General features: G+C 43.2%; 1 protein-coding gene across 1 annotated transcript in view; it reads right to left on the minus strand.

Moving 5' to 3' along the window:
* Positions 1-19,770, minus strand: part of UTP20 (UTP20 small subunit processome component) — a 101,978-nt gene that overhangs the window by 57,552 nt on the left and 24,656 nt on the right. The window contains exons 16-27 of the mRNA XM_090042822.1: positions 18,112-18,262; positions 17,782-17,844; positions 17,316-17,474; positions 12,861-12,937; positions 11,721-11,800; positions 9,359-9,593; positions 7,468-7,692; positions 6,125-6,215; positions 4,922-5,007; positions 2,844-2,969; positions 1,894-2,060; positions 1,019-1,227 (exon numbers count right to left, since the gene is read on the minus strand). Of these exons, the coding sequence (XP_089898948.1) occupies positions 1,019-1,227; positions 1,894-2,060; positions 2,844-2,969; positions 4,922-5,007; positions 6,125-6,215; positions 7,468-7,692; positions 9,359-9,593; positions 11,721-11,800; positions 12,861-12,937; positions 17,316-17,474; positions 17,782-17,844; positions 18,112-18,262 (1,669 nt within the window). The remainder of the gene's footprint in view (positions 1-1,018; positions 1,228-1,893; positions 2,061-2,843; positions 2,970-4,921; positions 5,008-6,124; positions 6,216-7,467; positions 7,693-9,358; positions 9,594-11,720; positions 11,801-12,860; positions 12,938-17,315; positions 17,475-17,781; positions 17,845-18,111; positions 18,263-19,770) is intronic.

The raw sequence follows: 19,770 nt of genomic DNA on the forward strand, positions 1-19,770 counted from the left end.
AAAAACAAAGTCTCACTCTTTTACATTGCGTGTGGGGTATGGTTGGGGGTATATGTATGGTGGGGTGGGGGGGGATGTGTGTATGGTGGGGTGTGGGGGGGGTTGTGAGGAAGTGTGGCTGTGTAGGAGGGGCACAGGGTGTTGTGGGGGCAGGGTGTGAGTGTGTGAGGGAGGGTGGGAGGTGTGGGGCCCCCCATATGGTGTGCAGCCCCTGCTACCAGCAGCAGCAGCAGACAGGGGGCTCAGGGTGTTTGTGTCCGGCACAGGCGCTGGTACCCAGCGGGGTTTCCGCCAGTGCGAGTGCAGGAGCTGTAGGTGGGCGGCCCCAGCAATAGAGGCAGCCAGGATGGCTGCGCCCCTTGCTCCCTGCATGCAGCACCAGCTGGAACCATGCTCTACTAGGCACCAGTGCCTGCACTGGGCACTAGTGCCCTGACTATCCCTGCCTGCTGATGCTGTGGGCAGTAGGGGCTGCATGCCATGTGGGGGATTGTGTACCCCCAGCTCCCACCCTCCATCACACCCACACTCTGTCCAGCCAAACTCCATGCTCCTGCCACCCCCCTGGGCACAGGCTTCGTACTTCTGCCCAGCTGCAACTCCACCTCACACCTCCCAGCCCCGGCCTTACCGCTTCCCTACATGCTGCCCTGAGCAAGATGAACATCAGGGAAGCCACACAGGTTCCCATGGAGCAGCTGTAGCAGAAGCCCCATCTGGAAGTTGCTGCTGGCCAGCCCAGGCCCTTCTCCCCAAGAGGGTGGAAATGAGGCACAATAAGGTATGTTGGGGGGTGTGCATATGTGTGGGCATCTCGCTCCCATCCTCATGGGCAGAAGGGCTGGATGGGGCACAATTCACTGGGGGGGTGGCAAGAGCCAGATAAAAATGTCTGGCAGGTTGGATCTGACCTGTGGGCCATATTTTGCCTGCCCCTAGTTTATATCAAAATACTTGGGAGGGGAACGAACGCACGCACGCACACACACTCTGTCTCTCTCTGCTATGCATTTCTTACCTTCTCTCTTTGCTGAAGGCTATAGGATACAGTTGCTGTCATACATAGTAAAATCTGCAAAATCTCAGATAGATACTGACTGATCAGATGTCCCATGTTTTTCAATACAACCTCAAGGCTATTGAACAGACTGTGCTGACGACCTAGAGGCAGGACTTTAGATAAATCCAGTTGCGATACTGTTTGGAGCACTGCCATCTGGCAAGGTCCTGGAAAACAGAAGGGGGCAGATAAAAATATATCAGTTCACCTTTACTTTTGACCTGTAAGGACCTAATTTCAATGAGATTAGTTAACAACTGAGTTATGATTCACTGTAAGGGTGGCCAAATCTGACTGTAATTGAGAAGTTCTTTAAATTGTCCCAACTCAGGTTCTTAAATAAAAATCAATCCATGGAACTTATATAGCCCCCATTACTGTAGCATTGGAGCACCTTATAATTTTTTTAATAGATGCATGTATCCTGTGGTATTATACTCACCAGGTTTTCAAACATGAAGGATAATGGTTGGTATGGTTGGTATATAAGGTTTCAGTATTTTGGAAACTATCCTGCCACTCCAAAGATTTGGGTTCAATTCACTAGCCCACTGCAGATACTTGAGGATACCCAGTGTAAGTCACTCAGGTTCTCCTAGCCTGATTATGTAAATTAGAATCAACACATCAGGGAAGAGGAGTCAAGAGCCCTGAGAGGTCCCTTTTCTAAACCAGAAGTTCTATGGCTTCTTTAAAATACCTAAGATACTAAGGGGTACTGCTTTTACCCACATATCTATGAGATCTCTAGATGAGATACCTTAGTGTATCATGTAGTACACACAACACACCTTGCAAAGAAAGAACAGAACATCTTAAAAGCTTAAATGTACCATTGCTGAAGTGTTTCACAGGTTCAAAGAGCAGATCCAGGAACATACGAATTTCCTCAGGCAGCGAACCAGCAAGGAACCTCAGAACAATTGACATCCGAGTGCCTGCAGCAGACTTGCCCTGTGTTTTGCTTCCAGTTTTGTTTCTCATCCGCCCATACAGAATTCTTTAAAAAAGAAAAAAAAAGAGAAAAGAAAAGAAATTGCCTTGGTTCTCTACAAACCACCTTGCATCAGCTGGTTCAGTCTTTGTTTAGATAGGAAAATCTGAACTATGTGGCTTAAATAAATGTTTCCAGATTATCATTTCCATTATGATCTCTCATCTAGAGATCTCATAGAAGAAGGACCTGCCCTTGCTCCCACTGAAGTCCCTGGAAAATTTTAAAGCAACTTGAACAGGAACAACAGTGGACCACAATTATAAATTACTATAGCATCATACTAAGATGAGGACAGAGAGAGCACAGAAGAAGCCCTTTCAATTCCAGGCATCTGTAACAGCAGCATTTAACTTTTTGGCCCCGTGGGTGTGGAGCCAGTCCACACACCAGACTGGGGCCCTGTACTGCCCTGAACACCTGATCTACCAAGGAGCAACATGGGTCAGGTGAAATGGCACCAGAAGCCAGATCTGTCTGTAGGCCGGGGCTGAGCACCCCAGTCTATAAAATAAAGGTAATGCCTTTTTGGCTGAAAATATTTTCTAGATCTTAAATTATTAAGAAGAAATAAGACTATGTTTTTCAAAATAAATGTTTAATAATTGCAACTCAAATACCCTGCATATGTATAAAGGAATCAGTAGGAACCCCACGTATAAGGAAACCAAGCTGATGAAAGAGCTCTAAATTTATATTGTCTATTTAAAACAATAGTCAAAAGGTCCACTGTATATCATCTATAGATACTTTCATGTATCGTTTTTCACTCCTTTTTCATTTACACACCTCATAAGGATAGGAACAAGATCTGGTCGGTGCTGCATTTTAACTATGGTGTTTTCCTCAGATATGCTGAAATGGACTATTTCTTCTTTAAAGCTCTTGTCTTCCAGTAACCGCTGCAAGTTCTCCCTGTAAGAATTTAATGCAGGCTTTAAGAAAAAAAAATTGTACAATTATAGAATCAATGAGTCGGAAGGGACTGGTAAGTGAAGGGGCAGGGGGAGTTTTGATTTTCCATGACAGAAAACCCAAAATCAAACACCAAAATTTATATGTATTTGGAATTTATTTTATTGGTGGCACTGATTGGCTTCCAAATAGCTTTAAAATTGTAACTATATCAATAAAACATTGTGTTCAACTGCTACCTATATATTGGTATAATATACCAATTTTTCTGTTTAAAAATTTCAAATTCTCCAATTAAAAAACCCGAAGTCTAGTTTTTCTGTGATTAATATGAAACAGCACTATATATATATATATATATAGTGGGCCAGCCAGGCTGAGAGCCATGGGACTCTTTAGCCTGGAAAAGCGCAGGCTCAGGGGTGATCTGTTGGCCACCTACAAGTTTATCAGGGGTGACCACCAGGATCTGGGGGAACATCTGTTCACCAGAGCGCCCCATGGGATGACGAGGTCAAACGGTCACAAACTCCTGCAAGACCGTTTCAGGCTGGACATAAGGAAGTATTTCTTTACTGTGCGAGCCCCCAAGGTCTGGAACAGTCTGCCAGCGGAGGTGGTTCAAGCACCTACATTGAACACCTTCAAGAGTAAATTGGATGCTTATCTTGCTGGGATCCTATGACCCCAGCTGACTTCCTGCCCTTTGGGCAGGGGGCTGGACTCGATGATCTCCCGAGGTCCCTTCCAGCCCTAATGTCTATGAAATCTAGACAGATCACCGAGTCCGACCCCCTGCCATGGGCAGGAATGAGCACTGGCTATCCAGTCACCTGGAGATTTCCAGGGAAGGTGAGAGCACCACCTCTCTGGGGAGCCTATTCCAGGCTCTGGCCACCCTTACAGTGAAGTAGTTCTTCCTAATATCTAACCTAAACCTATCCTCCCTCAGCCTGTGGCCATTGCTCCTGGGGACTCCAAGGGGGACCCTGGTGAACAGACTTTCCCCGAGTCCCTGCTGCTGGCCCCTGATAAGGTTGTAGGCAGCCACAAGATCCCCCCTCAGTCTCCTCTTGCAGAGACTGAAGAGATTCAGGTCCCTCAGCCTCTTCTGTATTAACATGTCCTTTTATAAAAGGATTTGGGCATCTTACTTTAAGCAAAGATGTAAGTAAATATCCATAAAAATAAAAACAATTATGCAAATACCTCCCAGGTTCTGTAAAGATTATTCAACCATGAGCAAAAGTCCTGTGCTAACAACTTTGCTGAATGCTTATGAAGAAAAACTATAAAAGTTCCTCACTGAAAAAGACACTACTAGTTAACTGCATGTCACTGTGAGGCTGGACAAGGGAAAATGTTTTGTTTCACAAAAATTCAGATCTGAATGACAACAGATTCTGTTATTTTGTATAGTGCCTGTGCTGCATACTGCTCTCAACAATGCAATACATCTTTTCAGATATTTCCCCCCAAAAAATGACCACATTTATTTTATGTCACTGTATCAAGATTTTTGTTTCAGTGGCCCAGAGGCAACAGGCTCCTTTCCAAATGTATAATCTATGAAGACTGTGTCATTTATATTTAAATACAAATACGATTCTTTAGAAAGTTTATCTTCTTAATGCTGTCTGCGTACTCCATTTTTAGCCAGAAAACCTAGAGTCTGAAAACTTTAGACAAGTAGCTTGACAACCCTCATAATCAGAACTTTCTTCCTAATCTGCAACCTCAATTTCCATTGCTGTAGTTTGAGGCTGCTGCTCCTAGTTCTGTCCCCTACAACCACAAAGAAAAGTCTACCTCCATTTTTTTTATAACTGCTTTTCAGGTATTTGAAGACTGTAATCAACACCCTGCCCCCACCTCCCCCCAAACCTTCTCTTCTCCAGACTAAATAATGTTAGATTGAATTAACAATGCAGAAACTATTTGAAACTTCTTACCTATATGGAAGCAAGTGTGGATGCTTGTAAGTCATGATACAGTCAAGCGCTATTTTTTGGACATTTTGGTCTTGATGAGACAACAACTGTAAAACAAACAAACAAAAAATGAAACAAGAAAATAAAATTCAGTAGAAAGGCCTAAAGCCTTTATAGATCAGCATATCAAAATGATTTACAGAATGAATCCTGCCTTCCGTAAAGGAAAAACAAAAAGCAGGATCCACAGTAAAGGACCAATCCAAAAGGACATTCACTTAGAAATGGTTACATTAGAAGTACTAAACAGGAGCTATTTGCTCCCACAATATATGCAAACAAGATGACAAGTATGCAGTCATTATTTCTGAAAAAGTGAATACCACTGATGGTCTTTGATAGGTATAATGTCATGATTTTTTAAAAATGAGATTTAAACAGCCAACAGCCAAACTAAAAGGAACCACAAAACATTACCCAAACCCTTATCTTTCCACGACTCCGTTTTTAAATTTCATGATAAACGTGACAAGTCAGAATTTCAGATTTCCCTTGTTGTAACACCCTCATAGGGTGAATGCCAGGAACCTTTAGGGTAAAAACAGATGTGTGGTGGGGCGTGTCTTGCCCCAGCTGATCCACTTAAGTGGGCAAAATACATATTGCCCATTGTCCTGCAGTAGGCAAGAACCTGGTGTGGGATAACAAGCAACACGTTCGCTTTGTCCTGGGGTTCCCTGCATTCCTCGCTGCCCCAAGCCTCCTTGCCAGGACTATGGTCCCATACTCACCAATGATGGCTCAGAGGCACAAGTTGGCATAGATCCCAGTGCAGTACCCAGGGAATCCCTGGTGTCCCATGACTCCATGTCAGGACCTGCACTAACCTGTATCCCTGTGTGAAGCACAGGTCCAAGCACGGAGGCACAGGGCGGCACAGGACCCAGGGAGTTCCTGGTGCTCTGTCCCTCCATAATGGTACCTATGGCAGGTCTTGCACTAACCAGTGCATCACAGAGAGGCACTGGTTAGTGTGGGGTCCAGGCACAGAGGCGCCAGGAATTTCCCAGACCCCCATGTAAAGGCACAGAGCAATGGGGATTCCTATGGCACCCTGGCTGAAAATCACTTGAGTTTGAAAAATTAATGAGCTTATATGGACCATTATATTCTGTGTTGGGTAAAAACAGTAATAATATATCCACAATAAAAAATAAATTTTACCTGGGTGTACAATTCGTTCAACTTTGGCTCCATATACAGTGCTCGAGGATTTGAAAATTTAGAGAAAACTTGCAAATGGACTATTAGTTGCCTGTAAAACAACAACAACTTGTTTATAATGGAAGATACCCTTCCAGTTTTGTTATACACATATCAGAAGCATTCATGTACAGCTGACTAGCACAAAGGATAATTGCAAGATTCAAAGTTTGTAAGAATCAGTATCTAGAATTATTACAAATTGGCTAAAACCACAGTGTAAAGAGATGAACCAGACTTAGAAAGAACTGGACCAACCAAAAGCAGCCACATCTCTACTCAATGAGAGAAAAGGAGAGGTGAATATGGTGGCAGAATTTTTAAAGTGCCAAAAATGGGCAATCCTGATATAGAAGGGATGGGGCCAGAGCAAGTCACAGTTTACACTGGTTCAGCAGCACTTTGTAGATGTTCATCCTAAAAACATTTCCATGGAATCTGCCAGGTAGTAAAATGCTTTCTGCCCTATCTCAAGCTAGGAAAGGGGACTGGTGGATCTATTATTTCCTTCCATAGCAAGAGTAACATTCTTTGCCTAAATAAAAATGGATTATGGGTCCAACACACTACTCCTCACCATGCATGTAGCTTCAGTATAAACACTTAGGCCATGCCTAGCATTTACCTTTTAGTCAAACAAGGAAGAGTTTAATTGTGTGGAAACCTAAACTACAAAGTGGCACAAATTTGAAAGTATAATGAGGAGTCTAGGGTCAAGAAAAAAAAATTCACTAAAAAAAAACTCATTAACACTTAGTAAATCTTTGACACTTTAGTTACTACTCACAATATTTTAAAGATTTCCATTTACAGACATGAACATTTTGTGGGAGAAGTTCAAATCTGGTTACAAGAGATTTTTGTAATTATAACTAATTCACAGAAATGGCCCAAGACTTGGGAATAAAAGAAAACATAATGTAAGAGACTATAATTTAATGATTTAAAGAGAGAGGTAGGCTCACATACAGGAAATAGAAACAGCAGTGGTGATATTAAATTTTTCAAACGCTGACTTTAGAATGTCCCACAACTTTTGCTGTGCAGAGCAGTGTACTGTTATTTGAACTGTGACTGCAGGCTCAGGACAATACCAGTACCCTTTTGATGCCAGGTAATGTATGAGGCCAGAGTCCTTGCCTCCAAAGAGCTTGAAATCTGATGGAAAGCTTCAACAGATGAAGGAAAGGGAAAGTAATGATCTTTAAAGGAGCATTCCCAGGAACTAGAAGTGTTATAAAATACCAACCAGAGAACGTTTTAATTCTCTCCCCAACCAGTAAAGAACAAAACAAAAACCTTACTTGGCAGCAGCTCTTCTCGTTTTCTTTTTCTGAAACCCTTCAACCACTAGTTCTTCCACTGCTGGTCTTTCTACTTCTCCCTCGTCCTTTCCCTCCTCCCCTTCCTCCTCCATTGTAGTTTGATTTATTTCTTCAGCAGGTTTTTCTTCTTCTACTGCACCATTATTTTTCTTTTTAAGATCCTGGGTGGGAGCTACCAGTGAATCTGCTGGGTAATACTCATTGCTATATTTAAAAAAAATATATATCAAACATATATCAGTATAAGATTGATTAGAAACTGACCACTACTGAAACTTCAATTATTAACAGCATTCTGCATGTGACACTGTGTAGTTAAAGATCTCCAAATTTTTGGAGATTTTTGGGTCCATTTTGGCATGCAGGCAGGGAGAGAGAGAGAGAGAGAGGTATTTAAGGATTCAAGTGCACATGCATAAAACAAGATCATTAAAAGGGGAAGGGAGAGGGGAAATGAGAGGACCACAGTAAGAAGAATAGAAATTGGCATTGACCTGTAAACAGAATGGGCTTATATTTAACAATGTGGTAGAGGAAAGGGTGCATGTGAAGGAGAGAAATGTGAATGAAAGACTAATCAAATCCAGGATACCTAGGGATACTTAAGAACCTATGACCCTTTCCATGGTAGAAGCCTCATCTGAACTAATTCAAGTTAGTTTTTACTAAGTATGAGGAAATATACTGTAAAGAGTCCTGTGCTATAATCTGAAGCCTATGAAAGACTCCCACTCAATTCACCTAGTACTGGGGCTTTCCATCTCTGTCTTAGGATTCTAAATTTAAAATACAGGCTTTCCATTTAAAAACAGGGCAAGGAAGAAGAGCCTCCTTTTCTAGCCTATATAACACCAAAAATAGACATCATTTTTGTTGTGTTATTAGCTGTGCTGGGATGTGCCCTGGCACAGATGATCCAATTGATCAGCAAAAATAGGCATTGGGCACTGTGCCCCAGAAATCTCCTGCAAGGGATTCCCAGGGCTTGTGTGTCATGTTACTTGCATCTCGACCTACAGTGCAACTTTTCAAGTGCTGAGGGCACACCAACCTGGAGTGCAGTAGCGTGAAATACATACCCCAGGAATCATCCAGTAGAGAAATTCCAGTGACACACATCTGCTTGCAGGGGGAGGGCTGGGAGCAAGGATTCCTACAGGATTGCAGACTGCGTCCTGACTTGGGGTGCAGCAATGTGATATGCATGTCATAGGATCTCTTACCAGTGTCTCTGCAAGCAGGGAAACCTGGGCAGGCATTCCCAGGGCTTCAGGGGTCCAATCCTCTGTGACCTGGGAACTCCTGAGAGTGCCTGCCTGAGGTAGCTGGAGATCACAGGCAGCTGTGGACTGCCTGTGCTCTCCTATCATAAAACAAACAGATGTGCACTAAAAAGGCAGCATAAATTTATACCACCTATTGGTCAGCCAATTTGGGGCACTGGCAGCACAAAAAAGGGCATACACATTCATTTACTTGAGCTTTGTACCACCATAAAAGTGTTATGGGGGCACAAAGGTAACTTCTGTTTCTGGTTTAAGACACTTGTCTTCCACTGAAACTATATCCACTATAGCAGCACTTAGGCTAGTTCACCAGAACTCATCAGTGAATAGGCACTGAACAGTAGAACCAAATTGACAGCTTGGTTTTCAGATCATTTTGAATTGTGAAATAGCTCCTGGATCATCCAGGCCTGAGCAGCAAAAATAAAAGTTAGACTATTCTTTGGTTAAACGGGAGGTCTATGAATGTAATATTTGTTAAAAGATAAAACTCACAGATTGTCTTGCAGGTCTCTAGTTACATCATAACCATGTAAAAGTAACATTTATAATGACACACCTCATCACTGAACATGCAAGCTTACCTAATGAATCTCAAGAGAAGTGGGGAAAGCTCCCTTGACCGGGGCTCCACTCTGTCAGGAAACTTGGCCAATGCTTTCCATAGCAGAAAACGGAAATTTGCGTGATCCATCCTCTCACTGCAATCTGTTCTCAGCCTCAGCTGCTCCAAATGCAGAGTCCTCACTGACATCTTCTCATTCTCTGTTTCTGCAGTGTGTTCCTGCTCTTCCTCCAACTCACCTTGCAACTCCCTTTCTATAACAGAAAATGTTACATATCGGTTACTTTAAGGAAATTCATTCAGCAACTGCTGTGGTGAGGGTTGGTCCCATAATGTAAAAGGTTGTTAATTATACTATCATAGAATCATAGCACCGGAAGGGACCTGTGAAATCATCACATCCAGTCCCCGGCCATGGGCAGGAAGTATTAGGCTCAGATGAGCATGGCAAGGTGCCTGGCCAGCCTCGTCTTGAACGCCTCCAAGGAGGGCGACTGCACCACCTCTGCTGGGAGCGTGTTCCAGATTCTAGTGACCCTTACAGAGAATAAGTTTTTCCTATATCCAACCTGAATTTACCCTCTATTAGTATATGTCCACTGGTCCTCGTCCTCCCTTGAGGTGCTCTCCTGAAGAGTTGCTCTCCTAGTTCTTGATGCTCCCCACCTGAGGTACTTGTAGGCATCTATCAAGTCACCTTGCACCCTTCTCTTCCTCAGACTGAACAGACCTAGATCACAAAGTCTCTCCTCATAGGGCCCACCCTCCATGCCCTTAATCAAACAGGGGGCCCTTCTTTGCACCCTCTTGAGCTTATCCATGTCGTTCTTGAAGTGCAATACCCAGAACTGGGCAGAGTACTCCAGCTGCGGCCTCACCAATGCCAAATAGAGAAGGAGGAGTACCTCCCTGGATCTACTGGCCACACAGTGGCTGATGCACACCAGAGTTTTATTGGCCCTTTTGGCAGCCATCACACTGTTGGGTCATATTCATCTTCTAGTTGATTGTGACCCCCAGGTCTCATTCAGATGTTGTGCCAACCAGTAAGCTACCACCCATTGTATAGTTGTGGTGAGGGTTCTTCCTACCCAGGTGAAGAAGCTTGCACTTCTCCCTGTTAAACCTCATCTGATTTCATCCGCCCATAAGTCCAGTCTGTCAAGTTCCTCCTGGATCTTTGCCCTATCCTTTGGTGTGCCTGCATTTCCCCACAGCTTGGTATCATTTGGGAACTTAATCATTGTGCTTTCTACCCCTTGGTCCAAATTGTTAATGAATATATTGAATAGCACAGGTCCAAGCATGAATCCCTTAGGGACCCCACTGGAGACGGCCCTCCAGGCTGAGGCCATCCCATCAATCACCACTCTCTGGGAACAGCCTTTGAGCCAGTTGTCCACCCACTTCACTCCAGCCCACTACTCTCCAGTTTGTCAGAGAAAATCCCATGAGAGACAGTGTTAAAGGCTTTGCTGAAGATGTCTAAGTCAGACGTCTATGTGGCAAATTTAATTTGGCAGAATAAATGTCTGACATAGTCAGACATCTATTTGGCAAATTTCTCTCCGGGCTGATCTGAAAGTGCAACATGGCTTACAAGATATCGCAGGATGGTAGAATGTGGGCACTGAGTCATCTAGAAGCTGAAGCCCTGGGTGCGCTCATGTCTTTACAATGGAATTCAGTATTAGAATTCAAGAGTGCAGCCAAGACAGACAAAGCATTTGCTCAGATCCCACTACGCTGAAGGTAAGCGGGTCCTGAAAAATCTCTACGGATAGGTCTAGAATCATCTAAGCAAAAAATAACTTCACTTTCTTCACGGCTGTTGCAGTAGAAGGGCATCAGCAATGCCCTCATCTCCCCTGCTTTGCACCTATGGCACGTTGTAGGGTATTCTTGGCATTTTGGCTTTATGCTTTGTAGTTGTGGTAGCACAGGATTAGAAGTAAATGATTTTTAGGAATCTGTATAGATAATTGCCTGTAAACACAGAGGCATTGGCCCAGGAGATCCCTTCTTGTCCTATATGCTTAAGATTTCTGATGATTCCAGTCACCAAGGGCAGATTCAGCCTTAAGAGCAAAGCAAGCATCTGAGTGATATCCCTTGTCCCTTGAGCTGTCCCCATCTACTCCCTGACAAGTAGGAAAAATAAGGGAAAAAACAACTTTCTTTACAGGCTTTTCCCTTCCCACTCTGGAAATGGGGACAGAAAGAAAAAAAGTTATATCCCAACTTCAGGAATATAGGTTGCCCTGACTTCCTCCTTTTTTTTACCCATCTTGGACATGCAGGAGCAGATAAGCCAGCCCTGCTCATGAGCAACTCAGCTCTTAGCCAAGTTTAAGTCTAACCATCTACAAGATGTGGCTTACCCGCATAAGTAGCAGCTCTCTCCAGGTGTTCATAATAGACTTTCCAAAACTGTTTATTCTCCATTTCACTGGCATGAGAACTAAAATTAATTAAGACAATGGGTAAGGTAAAAAAAAAAAAAAGTCATATGTCACTATCCAATATAATTACTGGTATGTTCAAAGGCTTCACACTTCCAGTCATAGTCGGTATGTAGAGACACAGAGTATGTGCAGAGTACAGCTGTAACATTTCCATTTCTCTGCCTTCGTTTAAAGATCCCAAACAGTAACTGTTCTTAAAATATTTTAGCTACAGTTTGTGCATTCAATTAAATTCCGTTTCAATGCAGAGGTTTTCAAGTCTGAATTTCAAGGAGTTCTTTGCAATAACATAGCTCTGATCCAACATAGCATGAACATATATTTTGAAGGTGCAGTTTAACATTTTTCATTATTCACTAATTTGATGGGGAAAATTCCATTTACTTCACAAGACATGCATTGAAAAACACGAAGGAGACCAAAGTTAGACAATACAAGTTTTGAGTTCCATTCAGTGATCAGTGGGAGTTCTCCCATTGACTTTAGTAGGTTTTGAATCTAGTTAGTAGTAAGGGCAGTAATGAGAACAAAACAAACATACCAGTAACACTTATAACATGAGAGAGAAATTCTTATCTTGGATTCTATTCCCTTTATGTCACCAGCCTAATGTTATTTAATAGTATTTTTCCTCTTTGATATTGGTACATCATCAAAATAAGTTAAAAGTCAGAGGCATTTCTGCAGTAACGCACATAAATATTTTTTCATGCTTATGTATATGCATTTGTATCAGTTTTATTTAGGTATTTTTAAAGCTCTGAAGAAGGTACAACAATGTTCCAGAAGTTCCTGGTATCCAACAGCACAAGGGTGGCCAACCTACAGCATGTATGTCACAAGTGGCATGTACAGCCTATGTATGGCATATGGCATACCGAGAAATGGGAGGGGGACAGGCGGCACAGTGGCAGATGGGGCAGGAAGCAGAAAGCAGAGCAGCAGATTGGTAGGAAACAATAGGCAGAAAGCAGACTGAGCAGAGGAAGAGGATGAGAGCAGCACTCAGGGTATCTACCAAAAAGGCTGGCCCCATCTGCAATAGTACCTACTTACGTTATAAGCTCAATAACAGGATCCCAGAGAGGACTGAAGTTAACATAAAGCATTCCCAATAAATATCGAAGAGGCACCTACAGTAACACAAAAAAGAATGCTGTTTTAAATTTTAACAACGATATTTGAAGTAGGTAGATGGCTAGCTTCCCTGATTAAGGAACTGAGAGGAAATAAATAAATAAATCAGTAACGTTACAACCTCAGCAGTTTCACCAATCATTAAAAAATATTTTATATTGTTATTACTGATGGCAGAATGTAGAGGCCAAGACTTGATTGGGGCACGCACTATGCAAATGACAAAAAAATGAGAGCTCTTGTCCCAAAAAACATTCCTTGAATTAGATACAATTACCCCTATTAGGACTGGATCCCTGTTGACCTAGATGCTGTACAGCCAGGAATATGATCCCTGCCAAAAGGAGCTTACAACTCAAGAAAGAAAATGCTAAAAAGAGTTAAGCATCAGGGAAGATTTAGCTACCACAGTGAAAATTCTTCACCCAGCAGCATCTATGGTGTGAAGCCCACAGCAGCTGAACAGTATGACCTGGATTCAGGAGCCACAGAAAGACATCCCTGTCATCTATCAATCCTCTCTCCTGCCATGAGCTCCATGTACATAGACCCCCCAGGCCTCCAAAAAGCTGGACCTGAGGTTCGGATACACAGAGTTTATTGGAAGATAAAGGAGATAAATTCTGAATAATTCAACTGAGCTCCTAACCACCCATGTTTGCTTTCTTCACTGTTACTATTTAAAACAGCTTTTAGAACAGTGATCTATATACTTATTTTTCCTGCCAGATATGGAGCAGGATAAAATTCCAGCCAATTAAAAAAATAACCACAGCTAAATAAACAAATCTTCACAGATTAATAAACTGTAAGGGCTGGAAGAGACCCCACAAGATCATCAGGTCCAGCCCCTTGGTCATCAGGTCAGGTGACCCCAGCAAGGTGACTGTCAGGCCTGTGCGAAGCAGCAAGTATTCGATTCAGATTCAGGCAATTTGGAGGGACAGTGATGCAATTTGGTGATTCGAATCACTGTCCCAATTCAATTCGGCTGATTCAGATTTGGAAATTCGGCCACAGACTATAATGGGGAAATCACTAAAATACCTAGAACTTTGTCATTATTAGTTGTCTGAAAGAAAATTAAAAAAGCAAATGGCTGTGGAGTGAGGAAGGTGGCACTCACTCTGTCTGCATGTGGAGCTTGAGGAACTCCAGCAGTGGGACGTTCATCTTCAGGAACACCAGCCGCTCCACCAAACCAGGATCCAAAGAGATGCGCTGGGGTATCAAAACATCACCAGTAATGCTTAACACGCTCTCGCTTGGAACACTGGCTGGTGGACAGGACAAGTGATCCCAGGCAACTGTGGCCAGATCCTGCTACACCTGGATGCAGTTTGCAGTGCAGCAGCTCCACGTCCTCGGTGAGATAGGTAGCCACTGAGGCCTCCACGCTACCTGCCTGATGGTGGGGTCTGGTGCCTCTGGACATTGAAGCCACGCCCTTGGCCCACATTGGCAGCAGCTGTGGTGGAGGAGACTGGCTTGTGGTTGAAGTGCTGGCATGGGAAAGTGGATCCCCCTCTTTTATGTCCCCCCGAATCTGCCCTTCTGCCTCCCTGACTCCATTTACCAGCACCTCCATCTAGTGATAGAAGGTTTTTCTGCTGCAGATACACCCCTTCAACCTCAGGTCGCACATGCTCACCAGCATGTGGACCATACTGGACCACAACAGATCCAGCCATTTTTTGATGCCCTCCTTCAGCTGTTTCACCTGTGCCTGCACCTCTGGTGAAAGTGGCTTGCTCCAGCCAGGGACATCAATCCCCTGGAACCTCTCCATTTTGATTCTCAAGCTCCTTCGCTATGGAGATCACCTGGCTAAGGAGCGCATCGCCAGGGCTGAGGCTCTCGGTGGCCTTGAGGAACAGAGACTTCCAGTTTGATTCAGACCTTTTAATGGAATCTCCTCTGAATCAAATCGGCTACCGAAGCTTTGCACAGCCCTAGTGAACAATCTCCTCTTGAAAATTTCCAGGGTAAGTGATTGCACCACCTCTGCAGGGAGTTTATTCCAGTCTGAACACCATAACCATGAAGAACTTTTTCCTAGTGTTAAGCCTGAAACAGTCTTCCTGGAGTTTGTGGCCATTACTCCTGGTTATCCCCCAAGGATGCCCTGGTGAACAGTTGTTCACCGAGCCCTTGATGTATTCCCCTGATATAGTGCTAAGCTGCTACTAAGTCCCCACTCAACCTTCTCTTTTTTTAGGCTGAAGAGGCCCAAATCCCTCAGTCTTTCCTTGTATGGCTTGCCTTGCAAGTCTCTGATCATACTGGTGGCTCTTCTCTACACTCTCTCAAGTTTTCCCATGTCCTTGTTGAAATGCAGTGCCCAGAACTGGATGCAGTACTCCAACTGCCGTCTCTCTAATACTGAGTAAAGCAGAAGAATCACTTCGTTGGTTTTGCTGGACATGCATCCATTGATGCACGCCAGAGTACCATTTGACCTGCTGGCTACAGCATCACACTGCCAGCTCATGTTCTTACTACGGTCTATTATTACCCCTAGGTTCCTTTCAGTTGTGGTGCTACTCAGCTTGGCACCACCAAGCCTGCAAGCATGTTGAAGACTGTTCGTCCCGATGGAGCACTTTACACTTCTCAATGTTCAACTTCATTGGGTTTTGATCCGCCCAACTTGCCAGCCTGTATCTGCAGCCTATTTTCAAGCGTGACCACCCTCCCCCATAACTTGGTGTCATCCACGAACTTGGCCAGTGAGCTCTTCACCCCCAGATCCAAACCATTGATAAAGATGTTGAAAAGCACTGGACCAAGCACAGACCCCTGATGGACATGACTGGCCACTTCTTGCCAGGACAACCCAGATCCATTCACTAGAACTGTCTGGGTCCTACCCTGCAGTCAGCTTCCTACCCATCTAACTGTTTCTCAGTTAAGCCTGCAATCCTCCAATTTTCCTATGAGAACATCATGGGATACCAGATCAAAGACCTTTTGGAAGTCAAGGTATATAATGTTGACCTCCTCTCTCTCATCCAGGTGGCAAGTTATCCGCTTATAGAAAGAGATGAGATTGGTAAGACAAGACCTGCCTGCGACAAAGCCATGCTGGCTGTCGTTCAGAATCCTACCTTGTGCAAGCATATTGCACACAGACTCCTTGATGAATGTTTCCAAGATTTTCCCCAGGATAGAAATTAGGCTAATTGGCCTATAGTTGCCCAGGTCCTCTCTCCTCTCTGTTTTGAAGTTGGGCACAACATTGGCCCTCGTCCAGTCTTCAGGGACCTCCCCCGAGCACCACAAGTTTTGAAAGAGTTTCACCAGAGGTCCTGCGATGACTTCGGCCAGCTCCTTCAGCACTTTCAAATGACGTTCATCACCAGCTCAACGTCAACAGTAGGAAGGCGGTTATTCCCACCATGCCCATTCTGAACCATATCTAGTATGATTTTCCCCTTAGTCTGGTGAAATACCGAAGCCAAGTAGTCATTCAGGAGTTCAGTTTTCTCCTGAGTGTTGATAACCAGCTGTCCTGAGTTGTTAAGCAATGGCCCCATGCTTCCATTTGTTTTCCCTCTGTTCCCTATACCTAAAGAAGGCCTTCTTTTATTGTCCTTAACTTCTGTTGCTAGTTTAAATTCAGTTGCTGCCTCAGCCTTTCTAATCTGCTCCCTACAAGTGTGGGCTGTTGTTGTACAGTGTTCCTTAGAGACTATTCCAAGCTTCCATTGGTTATATGCCTCTTTCTTCTTTTTCAAGAGAACCATGATATCCCTATTAAGCCAAGAGGGCTTGCCAGCCCTTCTGCTACTTTTTCTCCACATGGGAATGGATTTCGTTTGTGCTCCAAGGATCGTGTCCCTGAGGAATGACTACTCTTCATGCACTCCTTTCATCTTCGGTCCCTGGTCTCACAGTGCTTCCCTTACCATTGCCCTGGGCCTGCTGAAAGCCTGTTCATAGCAAACAGTGATCACAAACCAAAACAAGACATTCCTCGACATGGTACCACATCGTGCATTTGGGCATTTTAAATCGTCTCCTGAAGCAACAAGTACAAGCCTTGGCTGGAGAAAGGAGAGTGGACTAGACAGATCACTGGTGCATTCCAGTGCTTCAAGGGCACTTTAAAAACAATGGGTAACATACTTAAATGCATCCAGCTTACTTGGAAGTGCAAGGCCCATTGACCTACCAGGGCACGTGTGCTCCTAAATTGTCATGGACATCTGTGAAAAGCCCACCCAGAATGGCTAGTTCCTTTGTGGTAAGCGCTTTACCAGTCTCTGAAAAGCCTTGCAACATACTAACGTGTACAAAAGTTTGGGTTTTTTTGGCTTAACTTACAAAAAGGAAATGATACAATCAATGTGCCTTTTGGCAATAACTTTGTACCTCACGTAATGGTCCCTCTGGTATTGCAGCCTGCACCACATCACATCTGAGTTTTCTTAAATGCAGAAGTTTCTCCCTGTAATCATTTACAGTCGCTGGAACGAGTTCAGCTTGAAGTAATAAGGCAAACACAGACTGAAGCTCACCTGGTCTATCACCCTGAAGAAAACAGCAGAATATCTGTTGTTAGAGGATGCTATAACAGGCTATTCTGTTTAGTCAGAACTTTCCAGATCCACAGGTGCTGTCAACTGACTTCAGTGGAGTTATGCTAGCTATGGATCAGGCCCATATAAATTGGAGAAAAAAATCCCAAGCAGGCATTAAAGGGAGCCTGCTTTTGCTATAGAGCATAAACTAGAACATAGAACTGGTAAAGAAGTCAGCACCAAGAAAACTGCCTTAATGAAAAACAGTGCATCCAATGGGGATGAAATGTTAAAAATTAGGGAAATTGTAACACTACCTCAGTTGGGGTAGGCAACAGAGCCTCAAAATGACTTAAAATCCTCACAGTCAAGAGCCGGACCTATCAAAAAGGAAAAAAAAAACAGATTTCCTAAGCACATGGGCACATATACTGCAAACTGTGATGGGCCAGTGAAAATGGACATAATTTCAAAAAGATGAAGGACTTTCACTTCTACATTTTTACACATTACACATTTTTTCTTTAGGCTTTCATTATTTATCATATTTTAAATGTAGCAAGAACTCCTTGCCACTGTGCTAGGAATTAATTTTCCATCAAAGTGCTTTGAAATGTTGGAAATAGAATAGTAGAATAGAAAATTACCTTGGATAAGCTGGTGGAAAGATTTGTTAGCAATTTATCAAACAAATCCATTAAGTTCCCTTGGGAAAGTGGATCTTGGCAACCACACAGTGCCAACCTGGTGTAATACAGATCAGCCAACAGCAAGACCGATGGATCTGAAGGGAAGGTGCTAAAACAAAAATACCATGTTATTATTGTTCAAGGTGATCACCTCCAGAATACAAAATTTGATAAAATACAGAACTCCCAACATGGAAGAAAATCCCCCACTCCCCCGTACCATCCACATACTATTACAGTGGTTCTCAACCTTCTTACACTCAAAGCATCCTTCATTAGACTCAAGGCATCCCTCAAAAATGCCAGCTCTAAGCTTTCCCTTGTATTTGACTATGAAAAAGTAACAGAAAGACCACAACAGATTAGAATGTTTTTAATACTATTGATTCCTATTTGAAATCTCTGACTTTACCTCGAGTCATGTTTGCACACCTAATAGGGTGCCAGAGGACCCTGGTTAAGAATCACTGTTCTATTAAAAGGACATGCAATGGCAGGCCAGATACTGTGCTTTTGGTCTTAGGGTACCACTTACATAGGACAAAATGAGATCTGACAAGTTCATTTAATTACCTCCATACCTGTAACTGGGATTGTTATAGACTGACTGGCAAATAGAGTCCACAAAGAGACCTATGTAATTTCACAGATAGGATAATCCAAAGGCTGACACTGTGCATGCTCTTGGATAATTGCTGATTTCAACAGACATGAAGCAATGCCAGTCTAAACCATGTGCCATACTGGATCAGCAACAGCAGCTAGGCTTGCATAAAGAGAGGAGTGAGTTGTCTTAACTTGCTTCCTCTGCCCAGAAAGAGTTGTATCTTGTCAGCCAGAGTAGAATGAATCATTATAGAGGTAAGGCTGGCACTGGGCCTCATAAAACTAATCTTAAAGCTCCTGTTTTGGCCACAAATTTTTGATTTGGCTACAAAATCTGTAAGAATGTCTACAACAATCTGCAAAAATGTTAAGCAGTGAAAGCAGTACGGCTACTGCAAGGAGAAATCCATTGATGACCAAGGTTCTCAAACCCTATGGTGACGGGGACCAAATAAACAGGGAGGATGGATGGATGGATGACCAATCTGCTTTTCAGGAGACACCAGGCCCATTTGCTTCCTCTAGGTAGACTGCGAGGACTATGACAGAAGACTGTACAGAACCTAAACACTTTCAGCTATTCTATGACAGACATTAATTACTAGTTGCAGGGAGTCAGCAGAATAGTTTTTATTAAAAAGTAAAGCACAAAAATGAAGTGCCCCTCTTCATTAAAGGGAGTACACAAATCTAGTTCATACCCAAAAGCAGACTTAAACCCTAACATTTTACAGCTGAACCAAAACCAAGATTCACAATAACAGCAACAATGTGATACTTCTATTTCATTAAGACTATTTAAAAAACTTTTTGTGTGCATGTGTAAGCAGAATAACACAAAATTTTATCAACAGGAACTCTACCAAATAAAAACAGCTTTGCTACCTTCACATACTTACTAGTAATAACAGTTAGTCTGCAGCTTTCAAATAGAATTCTGTTTTAAGTGAGCAGGTGCTAAGGAAATAGCAGTATCAAATACATATACTACACAGTATCCTCCAGGAGACA

Source organism: Crocodylus siamensis, chromosome 4 (genome assembly GCF_052110815.1).
Source record: "Crocodylus siamensis isolate JL-2025a chromosome 4, ASM5211081v1, whole genome shotgun sequence".
NCBI lineage: Eukaryota > Metazoa > Chordata > Crocodylia > Crocodylidae > Crocodylus > Crocodylus siamensis.